Source organism: Colobus angolensis, unplaced genomic scaffold (genome assembly GCF_000951035.1).
Source record: "Colobus angolensis palliatus isolate OR3802 unplaced genomic scaffold, Cang.pa_1.0 Scaffold2, whole genome shotgun sequence".
NCBI lineage: Eukaryota > Metazoa > Chordata > Mammalia > Primates > Cercopithecidae > Colobus > Colobus angolensis.
In genome coordinates this window covers 17,091,840-17,116,173 of record NW_012115154.1, presented here as the reverse complement: position 1 = coordinate 17,116,173, position 24,334 = coordinate 17,091,840, and the positions used below count along the sequence as shown (strand labels likewise).

General features: G+C 43.5%; 2 protein-coding genes across 4 annotated transcripts in view; one reads left to right on the top strand and one right to left on the bottom strand.

Annotated features, from left to right (window-relative positions):
* Positions 1 to 13,615, top strand: part of EZH2 (enhancer of zeste 2 polycomb repressive complex 2 subunit) — a 74,451-nt gene extending 60,836 nt beyond the window's left edge. Inside the window, exons 9-20 of one of the 2 annotated variants that reach the window (XM_011941417.1) lie at positions 886 to 977; positions 2,450 to 2,690; positions 3,190 to 3,359; positions 3,800 to 3,894; positions 5,046 to 5,086; positions 5,556 to 5,681; positions 6,472 to 6,650; positions 9,191 to 9,286; positions 10,567 to 10,648; positions 11,576 to 11,656; positions 11,811 to 11,895; positions 13,291 to 13,615. In XM_011941417.1, the coding sequence (XP_011796807.1) occupies positions 886 to 977; positions 2,450 to 2,690; positions 3,190 to 3,359; positions 3,800 to 3,894; positions 5,046 to 5,086; positions 5,556 to 5,681; positions 6,472 to 6,650; positions 9,191 to 9,286; positions 10,567 to 10,648; positions 11,576 to 11,656; positions 11,811 to 11,895; positions 13,291 to 13,351 (1,349 nt within the window). In that variant the 3' untranslated portion in view covers positions 13,352 to 13,615. The remainder of the gene's footprint in view (positions 1 to 885; positions 978 to 2,449; positions 2,691 to 3,189; positions 3,360 to 3,799; positions 3,895 to 5,045; positions 5,087 to 5,555; positions 5,682 to 6,471; positions 6,651 to 9,190; positions 9,287 to 10,566; positions 10,649 to 11,575; positions 11,657 to 11,810; positions 11,896 to 13,290) is intronic. The other variant, XM_011941418.1, reaches the window with a different exon arrangement.
* A 6,216-nt stretch (positions 13,616 to 19,831) lies between these two features.
* Positions 19,832 to 24,334, bottom strand: part of CUL1 (cullin 1) — a 104,799-nt gene continuing 100,296 nt past the window's right edge. For both annotated transcript variants that reach the window (XM_011941416.1, XM_011941415.1), the window contains exons 18-22: positions 23,094 to 23,141; positions 22,932 to 23,014; positions 22,274 to 22,379; positions 21,576 to 21,689; positions 19,832 to 20,441 (exon numbers count right to left, since the gene is read on the bottom strand). In XM_011941416.1, coding sequence (XP_011796806.1) covers positions 20,361 to 20,441; positions 21,576 to 21,689; positions 22,274 to 22,379; positions 22,932 to 23,014; positions 23,094 to 23,141 — 432 coding nt within the window. In that variant the 3' untranslated portion in view covers positions 19,832 to 20,360. The remainder of the gene's footprint in view (positions 20,442 to 21,575; positions 21,690 to 22,273; positions 22,380 to 22,931; positions 23,015 to 23,093; positions 23,142 to 24,334) is intronic.

Below are 24,334 nucleotides of genomic sequence, written 5' to 3'. Positions count from 1 at the left end.
AAAAAAAAAAAAAAAAACTTTGCCCCTTTTTCCCCCCTTTTCTCATCAGTCTTTATGGCTTTTTACAGATATATAAAAGATGATTTGTTTTGTGAGAATGTCACTTGTTTTTCTCCAGATTAATTTTCGTTTTGTGTAATTTTGAATAGTCCATTTCCAGCATTTCCCTTTTGTATATGAGGAAGCAAGTTTTTGCAAGAAATTCTCTGAAGTTTGCACTGCTGTCAGTGTTGACACTGTTTTCATGTAGCAGTGTATCTGCATTTGAATCTTTCTCTTACGTTATTTTGGAATTTTAGGTTTCAAACAGTGTATCTAAAATGTGTTTTTTGACATCATAATTTTCTGTAGCAAGACACTGTAAGCTCTCACCAGGTTCTTGGATTGGGTATGATTCACAGGAAGTGAATGTTAGTAATCTGGGGTTGTCCTCTTTATCATTAAAAACGAGTTTTTACAACTGGTGACAAGCTGATTGCTGACCTTTCTTTAGAAATCAAGAAACTGTATGTCAGAATTAAAAATAGGAAATCTGATTTAATTGTAGCGGGAATATCAGCTGCTTAAACAGAGATAGTAAGATTCAATTTAAGTAAATGTTTATAACCATAGTTATGTGCATCAGTGTTACTTGCAAGGAGAAAAATGAGAAATTATGAATCATTCCAGAATTTACTGTTTTTCCTTCCTGCTTAATGGTTTGAGGAGGAGGAATGGAGAATACATTGTGATCGTTCAGCAAGAGCTTGAAGGAAAGTTATATAAAATAATGTAAACCATATATTAGCAAGATTATAATCCATTAATTGACTTTTCCAGTGGAACTGGAAAAGTGAAAAAGTATTTTATAGTTATATTAGATTCTTTGTTTCATTTATTTTGCAGCTTTTCACGCAACACCCAACACTTATAAGCGGAAGAACACAGAAACAGCTCTAGACAACAAACCTTGTGGACCACAGTGTTACCAGCATTTGGTAAGACTTAGTGCCTTATTATTGCAGAGGGTACTTGAGAGGACTTAATTTTGCACTTTGGTGGAGGTGATCAAGTCAGCGTTAATGTTGTCTGCACCCGTGCTGTTATGGGCCATATGATAGACAGAGCTTTCTCACCCGTGCTGTTTCTTCCATAGCTCATGTACTGCACATTTTAGTCTTTCATTAATGTGGTATTATTCTTTTTAAAATCTGTGTTATCTCTTCAGCAACATTTCAAGGCCTTTAGGATCAAGGACTCCTATGCCTTCCACAAAGTCTATGAGAGTTGCAAGGTACAGATAGTCCACTTAGAAAGCAGGCATGCAGTAACCATACGCAGTAGATCCTAAGCCCCTCTCATAGCCATATCCCTCTGCTTGAGTTTTAGATGCACTGTCATTTCAGCTATCTGATAGGTTCCACAGAATTTTTTTTTTTTAAATGATGGAGAAAAGGTAAGGGGTTAGGAAAATATGAGGTAGAAAAGTTGTTTTTTACGGGTACTCTCTTATTTTTACCATTTCCCCTCTTTGAACCAAGCCACTCCTACCTAGGAACTAAATGGGTATATATTGCCTGTTGGATTTTGGACAGAAGATTCATTGAATGGCACCTGCAGAAGGTATCCTATTTTTAAGCAATTTGGTTTTTGTAGAATGAAGTATAAAACTGTTGGCTGCTGTCAAACTTCTCCCTTCTATTTCCACTAAAAAAAAATGGAATTCTTGAGCACTTGTTTTATAATATTCTTTACAAGGCAGAATTTTGTTTGGCTCATCTAAAATGTTTCTGTGGTCTCTCTAAACCATGCTCTTACCATTGTTTTATACTTTGAGACTGGATTATTGTGCTTCATAATGCAAGATGTAACCCTCAGAGTCTTATTCTGAAGTTCCTTTCATGTCTTCCTGTGGCTGTGTATCCTTCACAGGAAAAAAAAAATGTTGGATGTTTTAATAGTAAGACAGGAAGTGACAAAGTCAAGCATGTTTGTGTTTTGTGTTCTTGTATACTTTAAATATTAACACAAAGAGGTATGCATTATCTTAAACTCTGCATAGGTAGTCTGACTCCGTGCACATTAGGTATATGATTCTTTTGTAAAGATTCACTTTTAAATAGACTATGTCCATTGAGATAATTACCTTTATTACATGAAGTATATTTCATACTTTATCTTCTTATATTTTAACTTAATTATAACCAGTTAATATATTTTACAAATTCACAATATAGAGCTGTCTTGCCTGATTTTTGTACCATTCTAGGAATATATAGAACCCATATTTCTCTTTCTGAAATTTTCAGACTATCAAAAGCAAGTATATTAGACATGCAAATGATTATTTGTGATAAATGGATAATGTGATAAATTTTTTGACTAACCTGGCTTATATAGTATTTTTTTTCTCTTCCATCAAAATGAGTTTTAGAACTTTGCCCTCATGTTGACATTTTTCATTTCGTAGGAGGGAGCAAAGGAGTTCGCTGCTGCTCTCACTGCTGAGCGGATAAAGACCCCACCAAAACGCCCAGGAGGCCGCAGAAGAGGACGGCTTCCCAATAACAGTAGCAGGCCCAGCACCCCCACCATTAATGTGCTGGAATCAAAGGATACAGACAGTGATAGGGAAGCAGGGACTGAAACGGGGGGAGAGAACAATGATAAAGAAGAAGAAGAGAAGAAAGACGAAACTTCGAGCTCCTCTGGTAAGACATGTCTAATAACTAGGATTTACTCTTCTGTGAAAGTTCATATTGTGAGGATTAAGGATGTATAATGCATTGAATAATTTTCTTAGTTGGTTAGTTTCAGTATAAAGACTAGAGTCTTAAGACCAGCATTATCTCAAGAATGTGTAGCTGCATTGCTTGTGTTTCCTGCCTCCACCCCACCCTGGCTTGTGGTGTTTGCCCTACTTGTTTGTTTGAAAGTTGATGATGCAGTTTATTCTCATTCTTTGTGCCATTTTCTTTTTTCGATCTTTCTCAGGTAGGGAATGATGAAATTTGGATCATTTGGTTTAATATTCTTGATGTTTTATGAATAGTTTTGTTAGAAAATGTGAACTACTGATGAGTTAGTATTTTACCGATTGGATTTTAGTTGTCCTTATCTTTTTGCTTTTTTCTTAAGCACACCCTGAATTTTACTTCTTAATATTATTTCCAGTCATTTCTTGACCAGTGCTTACATTTGGTTTTGTAGAAGCAAATTCTCGGTGTCAAACACCAATAAAGATGAAGCCAAATATTGAACCTCCTGAGAATGTGGAGTGGAGTGGTGCTGAAGCCTCAATGTTTAGAGTCCTCATTGGCACTTACTATGACAATTTCTGTGCCATTGCTAGGTTAATTGGGACCAAAACATGTAGACAGGTAAGATATCTGATAAAAATGTTGTTAAAAGAGCTTCAAATATAGAGATAAAAATGTACTCATTGTCCAAACAAAGAAAATTCTTGGTTCTTACTAAGCTCCTATTCATCTCCTAAAAATAATTTTTTTTCTTCCCAAGAGGGAATTGAATGAAAATTATTCTCCAGGTATGTTACAGAATTTCCCCACTGTAGACTTTTAAGGTTAGATAGCAGTAGATTTTAAAAGCTAGTAAGAATTTAAATTTAGCATCACAGTTCTTGACCAGAATATAATTACAGCTACCCCCAGTGTGAGGGTAGGGACAGCGATGTCTATTATATCCCCAGCATCTAGCAGTGTCACAGAAGAGACAGACATTTTTCTGGTATGCATGAGTGTAAGAATGGTTTGCCTAAATAAGACTGTCCTCATGGCTCTGTGACTGTGCCTCTTGTCAGGTGTATGAGTTTAGAGTCAAAGAATCTAGCATCATAGCTCCAGCTCCCGCTGAGGACGTGGACACTCCTCCAAGGAAAAAGAAGAGGAAACACCGGTGAGTCTGCCATGAAGCTGCTTAGAGAAGTCAACACAGATAGACACTGCAGGCAAGGCCCTTCCTAAGGGCCATTGTTGGTTTCTACTTAGTCTATTTAAAAAAAATCTTAAATGCCATCATAAACAGAACTATGGAATCTTATTTTTACTGGGAATTGCTAGTATTTTTCTATAAGAATACAGCAGCCTTCAGTATATTTGGTATGTTAAAAGTCATAAAAATTATAGTTACCAGACGGACTTTGGGTTAAGAAAAACATATTTAGTAACTTTTGCAGTAAAGGCTATATAAACAATTACTTTAACATCATGAAATGTTCTGTGTTTCTGATGGGAGCTCTGGCCCAGTTTTTAGAAGTATCTTTTATTCCAGGAGCTTGAATTTCTAAGTTGTGTGGTTTTGCATTCTGATACTCCTAATGGGTACCCTACTATAATATAAGCCTGTTGTGAATGTTACTGTCACCTTAGCAAATGTTTTCAGGTTGATTTGATTTGTAAATGTAGAGCCAGAAAAATTTATGAATGGACTATCTGCCCTAATCTACCCATACTTCCACCTCACGTTTAAAAATGAGAAACGTAAGGGTGCAGTTAGATTATGCTTCAAAAATTGTGTACAGGCTCATGTTACATTTTGTTACTTTAACATTTTGTTACTTTAACAAAAATAAGTGTAGGGCCAACCCAATTTAGAATTTTTTAAAAGTCAAGTTTTTTTTTTCCCCCATAGGAATTTAGGCTTTAGGAGATGCTTCTGAAATTTTGGTGGAATTATTTCTGACCATGTAGTTCACTTGATTGGTTTGTGATGCGTGAAATTAGAGGAAGTGATCAGTGTCATCCACATCAGAATAAATCAACAGGCAGACACACCAGCTGCTTTGTGCAGCATTGGGAGCTCAGGAGTTCTGACCAGGAGTCATGGATGAACACAGGAAATGACGTCTTGCCACACCTGGGGCAGCCTGAGCCATCAAGCTATTTGAGTTGCTTCAAACTGATGGCAGATATAAAGTGGGCAGGGCATGACTCTTGGCTTTAACGCACTGCTGTATTCATGGCACAGATAGATCCAGTCAAGCAGCTCTCTGTTGGATTTGTAGCATCCCACAGAAGTTTGGTTTCATTTTCTTTGTGTTTTTGCAGGTTGTGGGCTGCACACTGCAGAAAGATACAGCTGAAAAAGGGTTAGCATCTTTCCATTCCCCTCATTATTAGCTTAACAATGTCTGCTTTGTTTTCATTTGTTTTAGAATAGTAACTGGATTAGAGCTCGGGTTATTCTAATGTAATTGCCTTCTCTACATTAAACCAATTCGAATGGAGAATGTCTATTGATGAATCCCCAGTCAATTCTCTTCTGTAAAGTGGAGGCTGACTGGAAGGTATGAGTCCGAGTTAGTTGAAGGAGAAGTGCTTTGGGATGGGACTTTGATGTAGCCACACTGTATCTAGATGGAACTCACAAGCACCTGGGGGTGGGAGAGTATTTTTGCCATCGTTTTGGAAACCGGAATATGTGTAATGTTATGCATTCAGTAAAGGCAGGCCAGCTCCACTCCACAGGTAGTAGGGAATAATGTACTCGTGTTAATTGTGTATGATCGTTTCCATCTCCCTGGATTCATTGGCCTGCATGATGTTATCTTTACTCAGACGGCTCCTCTAACCATGTTTACAACTATCAACCCTGTGATCATCCACGGCAGCCTTGTGACAGTTCGTGCCCTTGTGTGATAGCACAAAATTTTTGTGAAAAGTTTTGTCAATGTAGTTCAGAGTGTAAGTATTTGTTGCTTTGATGCAATTGCATGAGAACTAAATAGGCCTTTGGTTAGCAATTTAAAAAATCAAAAATAAGAACATGGGAGCACTCCCTTGTTTACTTGACGAAACTCATGGATTTGACAAGTATTTATTGAGCCCCATACCTGGCCCTGTGCCACCGGCTGGTCAGTCACCTGGGTGTTGTGTGTCTCTGTGTGTGAGGCAGGCAAAGTTGTATTAAAGGAACCTGAATTTTATTTTTTTCTTCTTTGATCATTTAAATTAAGTTGTATTAAAGTCGGCACAGATTGTAAGAGGAATCTAGAAGGAGCTACCCAGATAATTTTTGGACACCAGAAATTGTCAGTTAGGAGGGTTTTAGTCTTCAGAATAAAGGAATGTAGCATAAACATAGTGGATTTTTATACTTGTTTAATGAGACTGCACATGAAGCTTGAGTACTAAGGGAGTGTTTAGAACTAGGGGCTATGAGAATGGTCAAGGACCATGGATATTGTTTCTTCACACTTACTTTATTCACACTTACTTTAAATATATACACTGTTTAACAAATGAAAAATGGAAAAACAACTCGGTGGTCTTTTTCAGTACAAACAGCTTTAACTTCGCTGTTAATACTTCCATTTCCTTGTCTATACAGTAGGGCAATAAGGTGGTTGTGAGGGTTGAGAGTCAGTCAGATGCTCAGTACACCCCTTGCCACGTATCTTTCTGCAAGTTTTTGCATATGGTGATGATGGTGATGGTGGTTATGAGTGAAGAACCTCCAAACCTCTCTCTGAAGGTCAAAACCGCTTTCCGGGATGCCGCTGCAAAGCACAGTGCAACACCAAGCAGTGCCCATGCTACCTGGCCGTCCGAGAGTGTGACCCTGACCTCTGTCTTACTTGTGGAGCCGCTGACCATTGGGACAGTAAAAATGTGTCCTGCAAGAACTGCAGTATTCAGCGGGGCTCCAAAAAGGTGAGTAACAGTCGCTTCTGGAAGATTGTTAGTAGTTAGCTATTTAGTGATGCAAATGTCAGGATGGTCTTAGATGATTTAGCTGGGGCAAAAAGTAAAAGTGATCCTTGAAAGGTGCAACTGATGAGAAAGTGTTGATAATTTTTGCTGGGTAGTGCACCCTTGGGCAGTCTCTTCAGTTTTCTATAGAGCACCGTACTCCGGTAATAGGAGAAACCAGCAAATTCTGAGAAGTAGCCATTCATGGTATCAGATTTGGAATAAGATGTATTTTTTCTAGCTGTTTAATAGATTATTTGAATTTCTCTTTTAGTTAATAAAACTAGTAGTTTATCTAGTATCCTTAATGCAAATAAATGGTGATTTCTATCAAAATATAGACTCATTCTCATCAAAGAGTATAGATTCCTTATTATGTAGAGTAAAAGATGAAATTTCCCATGGCAGGTTTTTATAGACTTACTTCCTGTTTGTTTAATAACCTTGAGGCCGGGCGTAGTGACTCACGCCTATAATCCCAGCACTTTGGAAGGCCGAGGTGGGCTGATCACAAGGTCAGGAGATTGAGACCATCCTGGCTAACACAGTGAAACCCTGTTTCTACTAAAAATACGAAAAAATTAGCTGGGTGTGGTGGCGGGTGCCTGTAGTCCTAGCTACTCGGGAGGCTGAGGCAGGAGAGTGGCATGAACCCAGGAAGCGGAGCTTGCAGTGAACAGAGATCGAGCCACTGCACTCCAGCCTGGGCGACAGAGCAAAACTCTGTCTCAAAAAACAAAACAAAAAGAAACAAACAAAAACCCTGAAAAAAATCCAGCTAGGAATTCTGTATTTTTAGTGTGGGGAATTGTATGCAGGTGGTTTAACTCTGAGCCAGGAAGTAATGACTGAGTGAAAGAAACTCCAGCAGCATGTGTTTGAAGAATTTGGTATCTTTTTTTTTTTTTTTTTTTAAAGGCAGATAAGGTCTTTCTTCAGCTCTTTTTATAATAATAGCTGACATTTATTAAGCATGTAAAAATAGCAGGCACTGTTCTAAGTGCTTTAGTGGATTTGTTCATTGATCCTCCTAACCCTGTGAGTGAGGAATAAGTGTTAACCCCATTTTACGGGTAAGGAAACCCAAAGTCACAAGACTTGTAAGGGAGCAGGAGATCAAATCCTCCAGGCTCCCATTACCTGCCCTTATGCTGTGTGTGTGTGTGTGTGGTATAGAGTAGACATATCTTTGTTGTTGGACCATTTATTTATAATTGAGATCACACTTCTTACCAGCAAGTCCCCGTCTACCAGAAATTGTGCTCCAGGCAAAAAACACTGAAGTTTTCTTGGTTTTGTTTCCTTATGTCTTTGAACCAAAGTCTGTGTTTATGGCAGAGAGCTGTGCAGGGTGGTGGGTTTTTTGTTTTTAGCTGTGACTTTTTTCTTTTCTATTAGACATTTAGATCATTTTACTCTAGGCAGTTACATGTCCATTTAGGTCACTGGATCACAGTGACGCTGGTTCAATTTCCAATGGCATACCCACTCAGACCTAAAAATCTCAATTTCTCCCCCAAACAGCTTACCATTGTACTCCTTCCTGACTTTGTTCAGAAAGTGGGTAATTCTATTCATACTGACATGTCTTTATAAGACATTTTTTAACTCTGAAAAATGTTAAACTATGTAGATACTTTTTACCAGTTGGGTTTCATTTGCACAGCAGTAGTTAGCTGTTTAATTTCTGATCAGAAGGATATTTGGGAAGTTCACCTGACAGGTGAGTGGTAAGATGGTCCAGAATAGGAATAGATTGGAAGGTTAGGTGATCAGGGAAGCCTTTGTAAAGGTCACAAGAAAATTTTGGATGAAAGCATAATAATGAGCCATGATGAAAAATTGGCATATGTTTGGGAACACATCCCTAAATACATAATTTACAGCAATGATCATCTCAGCATTTCTGCTGAAAATAGACTACTGGACTGACAAGATCATGGTAATCCCTCCTGATAGTTTCTTGTGTTATCCTGAGGAGGTGGGGTGGAAGAACAAATCCAAAGCCAAGTTGCCATGAGCTTCAGAGGGAACCAGCACCAGTGAAGAATCAGGGGTGTCCTGAGGCTGAAAATGGAATAACTGTTAATAGAAATCACTTGGGGGAAGTAGAGGGAAAGGTATGGAGAAGAAGAGTGATTTGGTGGTGTCCTTAAATTCAGGTTGAAAGTAAATTACTCGAAATCAAGGGCTGAAGAAACAGGGAAGCCAAAAGTGCAGCAGGCCTAGAGCACCTTGCTGAATGATGGTCATTGCAGAGGACCAACACCACCAAAGTGTTTTCTGTAAGACAGAGATTCTTATCTGCTGTATAAGAAAAACATAATGTTCATAGCCATTCTCAGCAGCTTTCACATTGACTGAAGCTGTGTGCTCCATTACTGCCTTAGAACAGGTCTGAGGATTTACAGTGATAGCTTTTGTTTTCATTCTGTAGTCTAATTTGTCCCCAGTCCATCTTCACCCTCCTTTTTTGATTGTGATTGTGTTTTATTCTCTAGCATCTATTGCTGGCACCATCTGATGTGGCAGGCTGGGGGATTTTTATCAAAGATCCTGTGCAGAAAAATGAATTCATCTCAGAATACTGTGGAGAGGTAAGGCACTGATTACCTATATTCAGGTGGCATTGTGTATACTAACTTTTCTTTATTTTAGATTGATTTTATTAGGTATGTCTGTGGGTTTGATTGGGAATGAATTGCCATAAACTGCCTTTTAAGCCTGGACTTCTGCATGTTTGTGGATTTGCATGCTTAGTAACTGGATTGTGCTGGGCGCGGTGGCTGACTCCTGCAATCCCAGCACTTTGGGAGGCTGAGGCACGTGGATTGGTTGAGCTGAGGAGTTGGGAGACCAGCATGGGCAACATGGCGAGACCCCATTGCTACAAAAAAATGCAAAAATTAGCCGGGCATGGTGGTGCATACCTGTAGTCCCCGCTACCTGGGAGCTGAGAGAGGAAGATCACTTGAGCCTGGGAGGTTGAGGCTGCAGTGAGCCATATTTGTGCCACTGCACTCCAGCCTGGGCAACAAAGTGAGACCCTGTCTCAGAGGAAAACAAAACAAAACAGGATTGCTTGGTTCTAGCCACATTTAGCTTTTCTCATCTATGGACAACAGGGAGAACAAGAGCTTTACCATAGAGTGTCCTGCTTAATCCACAACCTATTTGATAAGGACGTAGAAACAACAGTGTCATTAGTTACTCACCTTTATAAATTGTTGAGTTACCGAAAAATCATAGGGCTAGCTTCAATTTGGAACCAACTCACCCAAATATTTTTTTGTTTTGTTTTTTGAGATGGAGTTTCGCTCTTGTTGCCCAGGATGGAGTGCAATGGTGTGATCTTGGCTCCCTGCAACCTCCGCCTCCCAGGTTCAAGCAATTCTCCTGCCTCAGCCTCCCGAGTAGCTGGGATTATAGGCATGCGCCACCACGCTCAGCTAATTTTGTGTTTTTAGTAGAGATGGAGTTTCTCCATGTTGGTTAGGCTGGTCCTGAACTGCCGACCTCAGGTGATCTGCCTGCCTCAGCCTCCCAAAGTGCTGGGATTACAGGCGTGAGCCACTGTGGCCAACTTCTGTGTTTGTGTTTTTGTTTTTGTTTTTTTTAAGCTCAGCGAAAAGACTTTGGTTCCTCACTTTCTCCAAGGATAATTACTTCAGGATGTGGAAATATTTCTGAGTTGGGGTCCTTAATCTACAGTTATTCTTAGATTTATCAGTGTGCAGACTGAATGAGAAAGAGAACTTGGCTGTAGTGACCCTTTTTGTTTTCTTCCGAAGGTCCAGTGTTCACTGTGTGTGCTTTTGCATGTTCTGTCAGACTTGATCACCTTTATCCAAAAGAATTTTCTCTTGTGTCTTTTTAGATTATTTCTCAAGATGAAGCTGACAGAAGAGGGAAAGTATATGATAAATACATGTGCAGCTTTCTGTTCAACTTGAACAATGGTATGTGTCTGAGCTGGGAGGCAGTGAGTTCCTCTGAGTTGCATGTGGCAGCCTTCTGCCTGCCAAGTGTTCAGAAACGAGGGTAGAGGTCAGTGAGGTGACCGGAAGGAGGATCTCCTTAGAGGCATGGGGGGCTGCTTGCTTGAAAGGAACTGGAGCAAGGAATTCCTCAGGGAGCAGATGGAGTAGGTATGTAGGAAACCGCCTCTCTGAAGCCCTGGCCATCTGTGAGTGGCGCTGTACCAGTGTCTGGCTCTGACGGGGACGTTGTGCTCTTGCTGCCTCACCTCTTGTGTTCAGGCAGCTCAGCACGCCTCCTCCAGTCGGTGCCTCTGAGCTGGGAAGGAGGGGAGGAGCACTGCATTTGAAAGCATCTTCCAGACTCCCCTGGATATTCTCAAAGGACTGGGAGGAAAGGCAGCTGCTTTCATAGCTGATGTTCTGGGGTGGAATGTAAGTCTGTAGGGATATTTCTGGTGGGATTATGTGAAAATGGAGGTTGGCTTAACATGTAAGATATTCAGAGAAACTCTTAGTTGGAACAAGTAGAATAGATTTTTCCTAGGAACGCTTTATAGACATTATAAAAAAAAACTAATTTTAAATGTGAAAATGCCTATTATTGATGTTCAGAAGAATTTGTCAGATTCTTTTTAATTTTTTTTATTTTGCTTAGTAATGTATGTTTATAGTTGATAATTAATAGCTTTTGTGTCAGATAACCATCTTGAATTATAGGTGATTAATTTTAACCTGGAACAATAGTGTGTTCTTCCAAATGTCATTTCTTAATGAAGTTGCTTGAATGATTTATTTGCTTTTGCAGGCAAACCCTGAAGAACTATAACCGGTTGCATTTACAGAATCATAATAACTTGATTTACTTATAACTGAAATTATTCACTGGGCTTATTTTCTTCTTTTTAGATTTTGTGGTGGATGCAACCCGCAAGGGTAACAAAATTCGTTTTGCAAACCATTCGGTCAATCCAAACTGCTATGCAAAAGGTAGGCGTCTTTGGCGTCAGAATTGGAACTCCCTTTTTAGTCGTGTGATAATGGACTTGAGTACTTCTGGGGTAGTTGTTTGTTATGTGAACAAGTCAGTTAACCTCCCGTGGCCTGTCTTCATACTCACTGACACCAGTGTGTCTCTTTCCAGTTATGATGGTTAACGGCGATCACAGGATAGGTATTTTTGCCAAGAGAGCCATCCAGACTGGTGAAGAGCTGTTTTTTGATTACAGGTTGGTAAAGTACATTTCTAGCATGATCTCTAAGGGCTTTTTCTACTGGATTGTGAACGCTGGATGAAGGATTTTTTTTAGTTCTTTGCTAGATGTGCTGAGGGGTGGGGGTGAGTTCTTTTGACGGGTCACTTTGCCTTGAGCATTAGTGGGGAATTAGGTTACACTTTTCTGTTATGTATTCGTGATCCATTTATTTATTATACAAGTCATGCTTATTTTAAAAATAGAATAAAATCCATGCAGAAAGCCCCGTTTCTCACCCTGCTGTTGACAGCTGGGTGAGTCCTAGACCTTCTCATATCATGCTGCATGCTGCATGCTTGCTTGTGGAGCGTTTTTCCAGATCAGTGTGATCACACTGTCCTATAGATTTTTCTGCAACATGGTTTTACTTGACAATATACTATGTATATCTTTACTGATTAGATCTACTTAATTTATTGTTGGCTATAATACTTATTACACGTATCATTACCATTTTAAAAGGTGCTGTTGGCAAATCACTGTCTGGTCACCCTGTGGGGATGCCTGGGACATGTGGGCCACCGATGGTATCTGTGTGGTTAGGCATTAGGCTGCCAGTTGACACAGTCAAGCTCTGTGGGATACATTTAAGTCACCCATTGAATCCAGATTTAGGTGCAGTCAGATGACTGTCTAGTTAATGAACTCCTGTGGTCCCATGTACATCCTGTCCAGAAGCTGTCTTTGAGTACTGAGTTCTTGCATATTCAGGCTGGCCTTTAATGGCTGTTGCATAGCCGAGAGCTCTCAGTGAGGCAGACGGGGTCTGAGTGAAAGGCCCACTTTACCGAGGGCCGCTGCCTTCTTTCCAGGCCGGCTCTGAGTGAAGAGTGTGGGGTGGAGCTGGGGTTGGAGGCAAAGCCATCCAGTTTCCTTGGGATGGCCTCGTGGTCCCACCCACTATTTCTGGGTGTCCACTGCACTCCAGTTCTTTCTTCACCTGGGGGAGCAACTGGCAGGCTGCCCTTTGGCCCTCTTTGCTATGGTCATCGTTTTTTTCCAGACCATGGTTCTATTTTGCCTTTCCACCGTCGGGCCTAAACATCGTGATGTGGACCAGCTTTCCTGGGGCCACTTGCTTCAGAGGCATAGGGGAGGCTGGGCAAGCTCTGGGAATGCTTGTAGACAGGTTCGTTCAGTTCAGAACTTGGCAGCGTCTCAATTAGATGGCCAGCAACGCAGACCTACGCATTGCCTTCTATGAATGTGCCCTTATGCAGGCAGCTGTATAATTGGATGGTTTTTTTTCTTTTTTTTAAAGACATTTTAATGCACCGACTGTCTTCAGCAGGCTTTGTTGTGTTAAGTCTCAGCACATGTTGGATGGGTGGTCATCCAGCGGACATCTGCTTCTTCCTGTTGTTTCAGATACAGCCAGGCTGATGCCCTGAAGTATGTCGGCATCGAAAGAGAAATGGAAATCCCTTGACATCTGCTACCTCCTCCCCCTCCTCTCTGAAACAGCTGCCTTAGCTTCAGGAACCTCGAGTACTGTGGGCAATTTAGAAAAAGAAAATGCAGTTTGAAATTCTGAATTTGCAAAGTACTGTAAGAATAATTTATAGTAATGAGTTTAAAAATCAACTTTTTATTGCCTTCTCACCAGCTGCAAAGTGTTTTGTACCAGTGAATTTTTGCAATAATGCAGTATGGTACATTTTTCAACTTTGAATAAAGAATACTTGAACTTGTCCTTGTTGAGTCATCTCTCATAACATGTCAATAACTGCTTTTAGTACTGCCCAACAGAAAACTTTTAAATTTACCTCCTTGGGTTTTTTAGTTGTCTTTGTATGAATCTTGATTTTAACTAATACTGCCTGTTACTATGTGGAAGACATTCATATATGAAGAACTGCTGTGCATCCTGAGGGCTGACCCAGTAAAGGGCTTGATTTTATAGACAAGACCAGGGTGGGTGGGTACGTTCCAGTCAGCTGTGCAAACTGGAGAAAGTGATTTAACCTCCAAGTCAGTTCCCCATATATAAACTGACAGAGTAGACTTAGGTTATTTTTAAGACCTCACCTAGTTCTAAACGCCGTTAGTCTAGATAGAGTTCTTTAGCAATACAATATAAGTTGGGATTCCTTACCTACCTCCTGACAGGTATAACCAAACTAGTTTTGTATCTTCTCAAAGAAGAGGTAAAAATCACAGACTCGAAGCGTCAAGCGAACAGCATGTGCCTTGCATGCCTTACGACGTGGTTGGGCTCAGAATTTGAGGGAGTTTCTCTGCACCCTCCCCCGGTACATTCACCAGCGGCATCATGGGAACCCTCACAACCGCTGCAAACCAGACCACACTCAGTTACTTGGCAGTTGCCTTTTCTACAGTTAGATTTTATTTACAATGTGATAGTATTAATGTGAAACCTAATTAAATCGACGCATCTTGCTTTCCAGTTCCACAACATTTGCGAGATCAGGTCTCCGTCACATCAGTGCACAGGCGCAGCAACTTGAGTCCTAAAGTTAATTTGCCACTTGATTTGGGATTGAGGAGACCCTCCCTCAGCCTTGTCCCATGGTTTGTTAATGACAGTGCTGATCTATTTTACGTCTAAATAACTCATCTCCACTCTCACCCAGAAAATGGTACCATCCACTTAAGAGCTTGTTGCCCACGATGCCCTCATGTTCCACTCTTGGCATCAGCAGGTCCCTGAGGCAGTTACTTCATTATTTGGGTTAGGTCATTCTCTAGATGGCTCAATGGCCCCGCTTAGGCACAGGCGAATGGAGCCCATCTGCTCATCATCGCATGTAGGCCTGTTCATGAGACCCCAAAGATTACTTGGGCCCAATAGTACCTGTTGACATGGCTCATTCCAGCCACAGCCCTCAACCCATCCTCAGAGGAACAGCTGGGAAATGGATCCTTGAGGCCTCCAGTGAGCTCAATGTACCACAGCCCCAAATGCATAGGAAAGACAAAGGGGCATGACGGAAAAGCAGTAGTTTTTGAGCCCTGTCTGATGTATTCTCAATGCACAGCAAGCTTTTTGTACCATGACTTGAAATGCGCTTCTGTAAATGCCTCTTCAGTGACCCCATGAACACAGATTTCTGAACAGAAATGCTTGACATAATAACCCATTTGATATAACCTATCAAGCCTGTCTGGCGTATGGACGGCCGGTTGCATACAGCCCAACACAAATTTGTAAACTGTCTTAAAACATTGAGTTTTTTTGTGATTTTTTTTTTTTTTAAGGCAGGGTATTTTGCTCTGTTACTACTCAGCCTGGAGTACAGTGGTGCAATCTTGGCTCACTGCAACCTCTGCCTCCCAGGTTCAAGCGATTCTCCTGCCTCAGCCCCCCAAATACCTGGGATTATAGGCACAGGCCACGTTTAATTTTTGTGCTTTTAGTAGAGGTGGGGTTTCGCCATGTTGGCCAGGCTGGTCTTGAACTCCCCCTAGTGATCCACCCACCTCGGCCTCCCAAAGTGCTGGGATTACAGGTGTGAGCTGCTCCGCCCAGCGTGGCTTTTTTTTTTCCCTTTTTTTTTTTTTTTAAGCTCATCAGCTACTTAATACAAGACTTGACATATACAATAGGCAGCACCTCACACACAGACGAACTTCCGTGGGTTAGAGGCACCTAGAAGCTGTGCTAGGTTTTCATTATTGTCTGGTTCATCCCATCTCTGGTCTTCACTGTCTCCATACCGGGTCCTCACTTCCACTTCTGCCCAAGGTGTTCAACTCTACCAAAGTCAAATCAAATGTAAACCCATACATTTAAGCTTGTAGATAGCTCAAGACTGGATCCAAATGTAAACATTTTGAAAACCATATTCTGTTAAATAATTCTTAATGGAACTAGTTGAAATAATTGCCTATCTGCTCAGTCCCTTGATATAAACAATTCCAGTGAGGGCTACACATGGATACCTGGTATTAGAAGTGGTCCACACTCACCTGTTACGGCAAGGGCATTGTTGGGGCTGGGCCCTGGACAGGGTCATGAACTGGACAGATGAGCGATGAGGGTATAAAAAATGAACCTGGGCAGCCAAGTGACTGATTCCTACAAACAAGAAGTGTCTTCATTAGAAGGGGGATTCAATTCGAATAGCTGAAGGCCAGTGAGCGTGTTTTCCAGCTGGGGTGGCAATTCTAAATGTCAAAGGAAAATTAGGTACCAACATTCATCAAGGAGCAGCATCTCAAAATGCTGTCAGTAAAGATAACGCTACATTACAGCACCTGTTGGTCCTGTAATCACTGTTTCTTACCCACTAGCTGGAGCCAACCTTCAGATTCCTGACTTGTGGTGTGCCTGGCCAGCAGTCTGAGTCTATACCCCATGCTTAACAGAGCCTAACCAGGAGACTTACCCTTCCAGGCAGGCGCTGAGATCAAGGTCTTCCCTTGTTCCCTCAGGCTGCAGCAGTACATACTTAGCCTGTGCATCTGGTCTTAGTACACAGCCCAGCTCTGATTAAACCACAATGAATGTTTCTACAACCCAGGGGGTAAAATATTGATCTTATAAAATGAGTGAGTTGTCAGTAGATTAAACCTTTGTTGCTGTGATATTGTTTCCAACCTCTTTGGCCATGATTCCAAGATAATCAGCCTTGGTCTCAGTGGGTAACAACCACGCTGTGGAGACTCCCACTAGGATTTGGCAGCAAATAACAGCCCCGGGTTTTTGGTCTCGAGAGAGGCTCCCCTATACTTCAAAAAAGGGTAAGAGTGACAATGTGAGCACTCTGGGGCTAGATTAGTTCAGTGATACTGCGCTTGGTGGTTCTTTGTAAACAATTTTTCTTTTTTTGAGACGGAGTCTTGCTCTGTCGCACAGGCTGGAGTGTAGTGGCCGGATCTCAGCTCACTGCAACCTCTGCCTCTGAGGTTCAAGCGATCCCCCTGCCTCAGCCTCCCAAGTGGCTGGGACTACAAGCGTGCGCTACCACAACTGGCTAATTTTTGGATTTGTAGTAGAGACGGGGTTTCACCACGTTGGCCAGGCTGGTCTCGAACTCCTGACCTCAAGTGATCCGCCTGCCCGGCCTCCCAAAGTGCTGGGATTACAGGCGTGAGCCAATGTGCCTGGCCACAATTTTCACAATTACAGTTAGTAACAAAAAGCCAATTGTGCACACACAAGTATTTTGTCCGAGAAGAGGGCTTGAGAACTGGGAGGAATGTGACCTTCCTCCTGGGTTCTAACCATGCTGCCCACATGTAGGGACTGAACACCAGGGGGTTTCCAGAAGCCTGGGACTCTCTACTTCTAAGTGACTTACTAAGTTGTCCTGAAAAAGAAATTCCTCAGAGAATGTCTCCCTTTCCATGTCTTACCAAGAGAAAAGGAGTCAACCTACACATAAGGGACATTTGGACCTAAACACAGGTCTTGAATTGCCTTTTCTTTCACACCAGTCAACACGGTACACTTAGCCGGTGTGAAGGGGAGCAGGTAAAGGCCGGGAATCTGAAGGTGTGGGGTGAACTCCCGACCCGCCCCCCTCTCAGCTCACCTTCACTTACTGTGAGGAATTTCCACGGGACCAAGGTACTTACCCAAGTGCCTGCTTGATCCCGGAGGGACTGAAGAGACCAGCAAACTCATGACAGTATTTCCTATCATTCACAGGACTGAAATACACGGCTCTTAAGGCAGGTCTGTGGTGTTCCTTTGCAGCACGCTTTTCTCACAGGCAGAACAATGGACTGGTTTGAGGAAAAGAAGGAGGTGAGCTTCACTCCCAGTGCGCGCGATGGTGGCAGTTTCCGGGCTGTCCCGTCGAGGGAGGGGTGGAGTTCGGAACAGCAGCTGCTTCCTGCCTGGCTTCTATACTGGGACTCTTCACTAGATTGTTTGAAAAAGGGGATATGCTAAAAAAAAAAAAAAAAGTGTGGAAACCATTAAGTGCTCAGTTGATTACCATTTTACTTTTTAACTTGTGTGACTTTTTTGTGACAGGGTTGCTTTGTTTTCCAGGCTGGAGTGCAGTGGTCTTGGCTCTCTGTAGTCTCAGCCTCCTGGGCTCAAGCGATCCTCCTGCCTCAGCCTCGTGAGTGGCTGAGACCACAAATGTGCGCCATCAAGCCTGGTGAATTTTTGTAGAGATAGAGGCTCCCTATGTTGCACAGGGCTGAGCCCTCTCCAAGCGCTGGGCTTATGGCCGTGAGCTATCTTGTGCCTGGCCCTCCATAATACATATACATTGTTTTGAGACAGAGTCTCGCCCTGTCGCCCAAGGGTGGAGTGCAGTGGTGCGATCTCAGCTCACCGCAACCTCCGCCTCCCGGTCTCAGCTCACGGCAACCTCCACCTCACGGATTCCAGCGATTCTCCTGCTTCAGCCTCCCGAGTAGCTGGGATTACAGGCGCCCACCACCATGCCCGGGTAATTGTTTGTATTTTTAGTAGAGATGGGGTTTCACCATGTTGGCCAGGCTGGTCCTGAACTCCTGACATTGTGATCCACCCACCTCAGCCTCCCAAATTGCTGGATTACAGGCATAAACCACCGTGCCCAGCCCCTAGGTAACTTTTTAAACTAACCCGTCAGGTGTTTGACTGTCCTGAGAAACCCGAGGAACTTGTACTTACTTTGTTAGCTATGCCTTCCCTCCACCTGGCTAACTTGCACTCGGGCACAGGTATGGTATACTAAGGATGTTCGAGATTTATCACTTACAAAACCTGTGAGGTACCTGAAGCTTCTATGAGGAAAACAAAGCTACTGGGAGCAAAGCAGCATCCCCAACCCTGGCTGGGAAGTGACTGACCCGGCAAATGAGACAGAAGGAAGAAGCTACACTCAGGCGCAGGCAGGCGACATGTAGGCTTCCTGAAGGGACTGCTCCCAGGATGTGGTTACATCCGTGCCGGGAGGTGTGCATCCCCATGGCCCAGGACCTCCTCTCCTGGGGACACACTGGGGCAAACATTCCATTCTCAGGGAGGAGTAACTTCTTTTTCTTTGAGACAGAGTTTCGCTCTTGTTGCTCAGGCTGGAGCGCAGTGGCACGATCCCGGCTCACCACCACCTCCGCCTCCTGGGTTCACACCATTCTCCTGCCTCAGCCTCCCGAGTAGCTGGGACTACAGGCGCCCGCCGCCATGCCCGGCTAATTTTTGTATTTTTAGTAGAGAGGGGGTTTCTCCATGTTGGTCAGGCTGGTCTCGAACTTCCAACCTCAGGTGATCTGCCTGCCTCGGCCTCCCAAAATGGAACAACTCTTCTAACAGCCAAGAACACGGTCCAATTTGCCAGCATGTGCCTGAAAAGCAAGAGAGCCTTGACGTAGTGCTGGCACAAGGGTGAGTCCAGGGAGCTTCACCAGTCAAAGCCATGTTTTGATCTGTCAGCTACTCATAACCACCTGCTGCAACCGGAACAGAGGCGTGGATGAGCAGGCTCTGCCGTGTCCGGAGCCCACGACCGGAACAGAAGCGTGGACGAGCAGGCTCTGCCGTGTCCCGAGCCCACGACCGGAACAGAAGCGTGGACGAGCAGGCTCTGCCGTGTCCCGTGCCTGTGCTCTCCACGCCGACCCAAACTCAGGCAGGAGAGGCTGGTGGCGACCAGGGATCATGGAGCCTGGCCACTCACCTTCAGTCCTACCTCCTCTACTCACTAGAGGCATCTTCCCTCATCTGGCCTCAGTTTCCCCACCTGCAAAAAGGAGGATACTATTTCACACATAGGCTGTCAGGATAACTCATTTAGTCCTTACAAGTGTCAAAGTGAACCAATGTGTGGTCAGCGACTCTCACTGAATACAGTGACACAGTGCATTCAAGTCACCACAGAAGTCACAAAAATAAGCAAGATTTTTTTTTTAAAGGATTACACCAGGGCTTAAAATTTTAAAATCTTAAAAAATTTTCAATCCAAAGAATACAGCCCTTTTAAACTACAGGAAGACACTAGGAATATAAATTTGCACAATCATTATATCTTTTATTTACATATAGAAATTAGTAAAACTTAAAACAAAACCAAATGCGACTTGTACAGAAATCCTTTAATTTTCTTTATTTTCACACATTAAAAAATGAAACACACTATACAAATGGTTTTCATAGCAGATTACATGTGGGTCCATTCACACTTGCTCTCAAAGTGCTGCCAACGTGACAAGTGCTGCCAAGGCGACAGCTGCGAATCAGGGAGCCCATGTATTGACGTAGATGCGGTAGCATGCAGCCCTCGGCATGGAGGGTCAGTCCCCGCTGTTCTTAAATTAGGGTAAATGGCGTTGGTGTCCGTATTTACAGACTTGAAATGTATCAATCCTGAGCAGTTCCGATGTAAATCCGAGACCAGCTGATGGGAGTCTTGGTCTCAGTTGTAAAAAGGGAGGTCCAATGGCGGCAGGCTGGCTGCTATGAACTTGAGTTGTTTTCATTCTTTCCAACATGAACTATTTGCCGCGGGTCACACAGTCAGACCCTTCCAGAAGGGTTAAGCCAAGTAACTGTAGGTGTCCTTTTCACCATCAACTCGCTCCAAATATTCTTTCTCAATTAGAATGTCAATGCATTTCTGGGTGTTATTTTTAAAAAGGAAGAGGTAGTGAAAGAGAAGAAAAACACAAATTATCATCAGAACAGAGAGAGGCTGCCCCCACCACACATCTCCCCCATTCGGAGCTCAGTGGGGAGCAGTGCCCCCCCCCCCAGATCTCTTAGCATAGTTTCACTTCCTGGGCAGCTAAGTCGTTGTGCATGGAGTTCCTTTAATTTCCATTTCCTTGACACTTGCTGAGGGGACTGCAAGTCCCTCCTGCACCCGCCCTAGGAACTGGAGTCGGGTGCTTTGGGAGCCCCATGGGCCAGTCTCCCTTTCTACCACCCAAGTCTGCTTGCCTCTGAGGCAGGACTCAGTCTCACAAGAAGAGGCCATGAACAGGCAACAGGGGACCGTGGAGAACTCCCTCAACAGCCATGAACGAACTGGCACCTGTGCCCAATGTAACCCAGGAGGGACACTGGGCCTCCTGCCTGTTGGGGGAGTCACCTGTCAATGCCACCCCTGAGGTTCCCCACTGGCTGTGCCTTACCCAAGTGGTTTCGGAAAAGGAAAGTCCTGCTTAGTTACATTTTAAACAAACCCAATCAGAAATAAGCAAAATGTCAATGAACAGTAGGCTACATAAAGGAAGGCGTGTTCCCGTAACGGAACACCCACAAGAGTAACAAAAACGATCCAGTGCTTCTCGATACCGCAACGCAATGAATCTCCCAAAGATACTGCTGAGAAAACTCTTACCAGGCACGGGAGTGTGTGCTCTAGAATCTGTCTATGTATCATGCATAAGCAGGCAAAACTGCTTTATGGTGTCAGAAGACATGACGGTGATTTTCTATGGCACCATAGGTATGAGCTGGGATGGGTGGGCTTCCGGGGTGCTGGTCATGTTTTAATTCTTACCTGGGTGCCGGTTACACAGTGTATTGACTGTGAAAGTCATCAAGCTGCCACTTCATCATCTGTGCACTTCTTTGTATGTGTGTTTCAACAGCGTTACACTGAAGCTGACTTTCTTTTATAGAAATCTACTACATACAAAGCAGCCAGCTCCCTTCTTCTTCATTCTACAGCAATCAATCCACGTTTTGCTACATCTTTTGTCTTCTAAATTAAGGAAAGAATGTGACTGCTATGTAAGTCCTGTACCTTGATCACAGGGACCCGAGGTTTGAACCTGGAGGACAGCTGAGTGAGGACCTCGCCAAGTAACTGCTGGTGTTTCAGAACCTTCCTCATCTTCATGATTCTCACGATGGCCGCCTATGCAACCAGATAAGGAAAAAGAGGTGCATTTAGAGCTGTAACAACTTAGTATTGATAGTTAAGGGCAAGCCGCACAGAGGCTGCCAATGCCACGCACAGGATCACCATTGCCTAACGGGCAACAAGCGTCCTGCAGCTGCGACGGGAGAGGGAACCATTTCTACTTGCCTGTGTTTCAACCCTCACGTGGCAAACATTACGACGTTTTGGTCTTTTGAGCACCTCAATAATTTAACTCAACCATAAAGCATTAAAAAAAGGAGACAAAATTAAGTCTTCAAGGCCGCGGAAGCTGCCCATCCTCCCCACTGAAGAACTCTCCTTCCCCTCATTTCAGTTGGGCCTGCCACAATGTTTGCTTTCCAACATGTAGAGCAAGAGGACTGCCCTGTTTTGCCAGGTGACATAAAGGACTAATTCAGATAACAAGGCCCTGGCTCTCGGCCTTGCCACCTTCTGCCATCACAGAGCCATTCATCTGGCAATCACTCCTGAGTCACGCCCGCTCCCCCACGGCCCGTCCTCGCGAGCTGTCCCCGCGTGAGGGGCCGCGCGCCCGGCACAGGTATACAGGGAGTCACCTGAATCAGTAGTTTGCGGTCCTCCTCGATATTTTTGTGTGTGGTTTCTTGTTCCTGCTTCTGTTCGGTTTTCATTGGCACATTGATGTTAACCCTTAATTTCTTACTATCAAGAAAATTGAGGAAACCGATCACTATTGTGTTAAAAGGTGGGCAATGAAGACTGCTTTCTATTTGTCAGCCTTTAAGAAGGGCCCTGCTTCCCCAGACAGGGGGGAGTGTTGACTTCTGTGAACTCTATGTGCAAACTCCTCTACCCAGCACCGGGTAGAGACCAATCACAGCGTCGTTTCCTACCTGGCCACTAACAGGGACATCCGCATTACAGAAAATCCAGGTCCTTAATCTGCTCTCCCAAATTTTGTCAAGTGAAATAAAATCAAGCCACTTGGACATAAAGGTCCAAACTTCCCTGATGAGCCATTTAAGGAGACTTATTTGCCAAATAAACAAACAAAAAACCCAGCAGCTCAGAGTTGGAAAACATCAGGCTTGTGAATGGAACCGAAGGCCTCCCTCACACTCCCAGCCTAGTGCCTGTCGCTTCATACCGAGTCCCCGGTCTCCCTGGGTTCGCGACAATGCTGAGATCTGTGCTAGGGGCTCCCGGGGGACGTGTCTATGGTCTAGGGCCATCGACTGATTAGATTTTTCTTACTTTTTATAACCAAGATATAATTTTATTAAGGTATCTGGCTTCAATTCCACTTCATCAACATTTGCATTTTCATCTTCCAAGACCTGTAAGAAAACAACTGTTACTATATAATCTCAAGAAAAGCCTTTCTTCTAGCATAAGATAAAAAGTGCACAAACCTACCAGTAACTTCGACTTTAATAAAATCTGTAGGACTTGCGCCAAAATGTCCTGCAATTAAAGAGAAAAAGAGGAAGTTAAAGGGACAATGTATTTTTCTTTGCAATAACCACCACAGGCAACCTCATAGTCCATTTTCCATTAAACAAACAAAAAAATCACCCAAAAAGAAGAATATACTGGAAGAAAAAAAAAGTTCGTACTTCTTAGAAGTTCGCTAAATTTACTGCTTCCTTCCACCCTGACTCCCAGAAGTGAAATCAACCCCTTTCTGGCCTTGACCACCCAATAATAAAAATGAACAATTCTGTTATACTTAAATCAGGTTGAGTAACCCTTATCTGAAATGCCTGGGACTAGAAATATTTGGATTTCGGGATACTGTACTGGATTTACAGATTCAACAGCCCTGATTGGAAAATCCGAAATTTGAACTGCACCATGAGCATTTTTTTTTTTTTTTTTTTTTGAGCCTCATGTTGGTGCTCAAAAACGTTCGGATTCTGGAGCATTCCGGAATCTGGATTTTTGGATTAGGGATACTGAACCTGTATTGGAGGCCACACACAGTGAAATCTTGAGGAACGTCTTCACTTCTTAAGCGCCTGACAGCTCATCTTGGACACTGATCATCACAAAAGAAATATTAAAGAGCTGCCCAGCAGGACTGAAAATAATGTCCTGCTCACGAGAACGATGGGGCTCAGCGGCAGGCGACCTTGTCAGCTTGGCTTTGATGCACTCAAGCACGTTGTGTGGCCTCTCATCTGTGAACGCTGGGTGTGGTACACGCTTCCCAGCCCTCCTGCAGCCCCACAGCTTTATGATGCCATGAAATCCAAGGAGACCAGCCTGAGGGCACTCACACTGTCACACGGACTCTTACACCCACAGAGAGTGGCGTCCTGGCATCATAATGGGTACCCTTTCTGGTCTGAGGGTACGTGGTTAAAGCTGTCAAAGCGAGAGGCCTCTCTGTAGTCTAGTAACTGCCCCAGAGCTGCACAGCAGCCATTCGAATACTGCCAGCTGCATCTAGAGTAGGGTGCGGGGTGCCCACCTCCTGAGCCAGGTCTGATTGGACAACGTCTGCTGTAGGCAGGAAGGAGAGAGCAGCCGCAGCCTCCTGAAGGAGGTTCTAACACTGAGAACCAGTCAGGAGAGTGGCCGCAGCCTCCTGAAGGAGGTTCTAAAGCCGAGAACCGGTCAGGAGAGTGGCCGCAGCCTCCTGAAGGAGGTTCTAA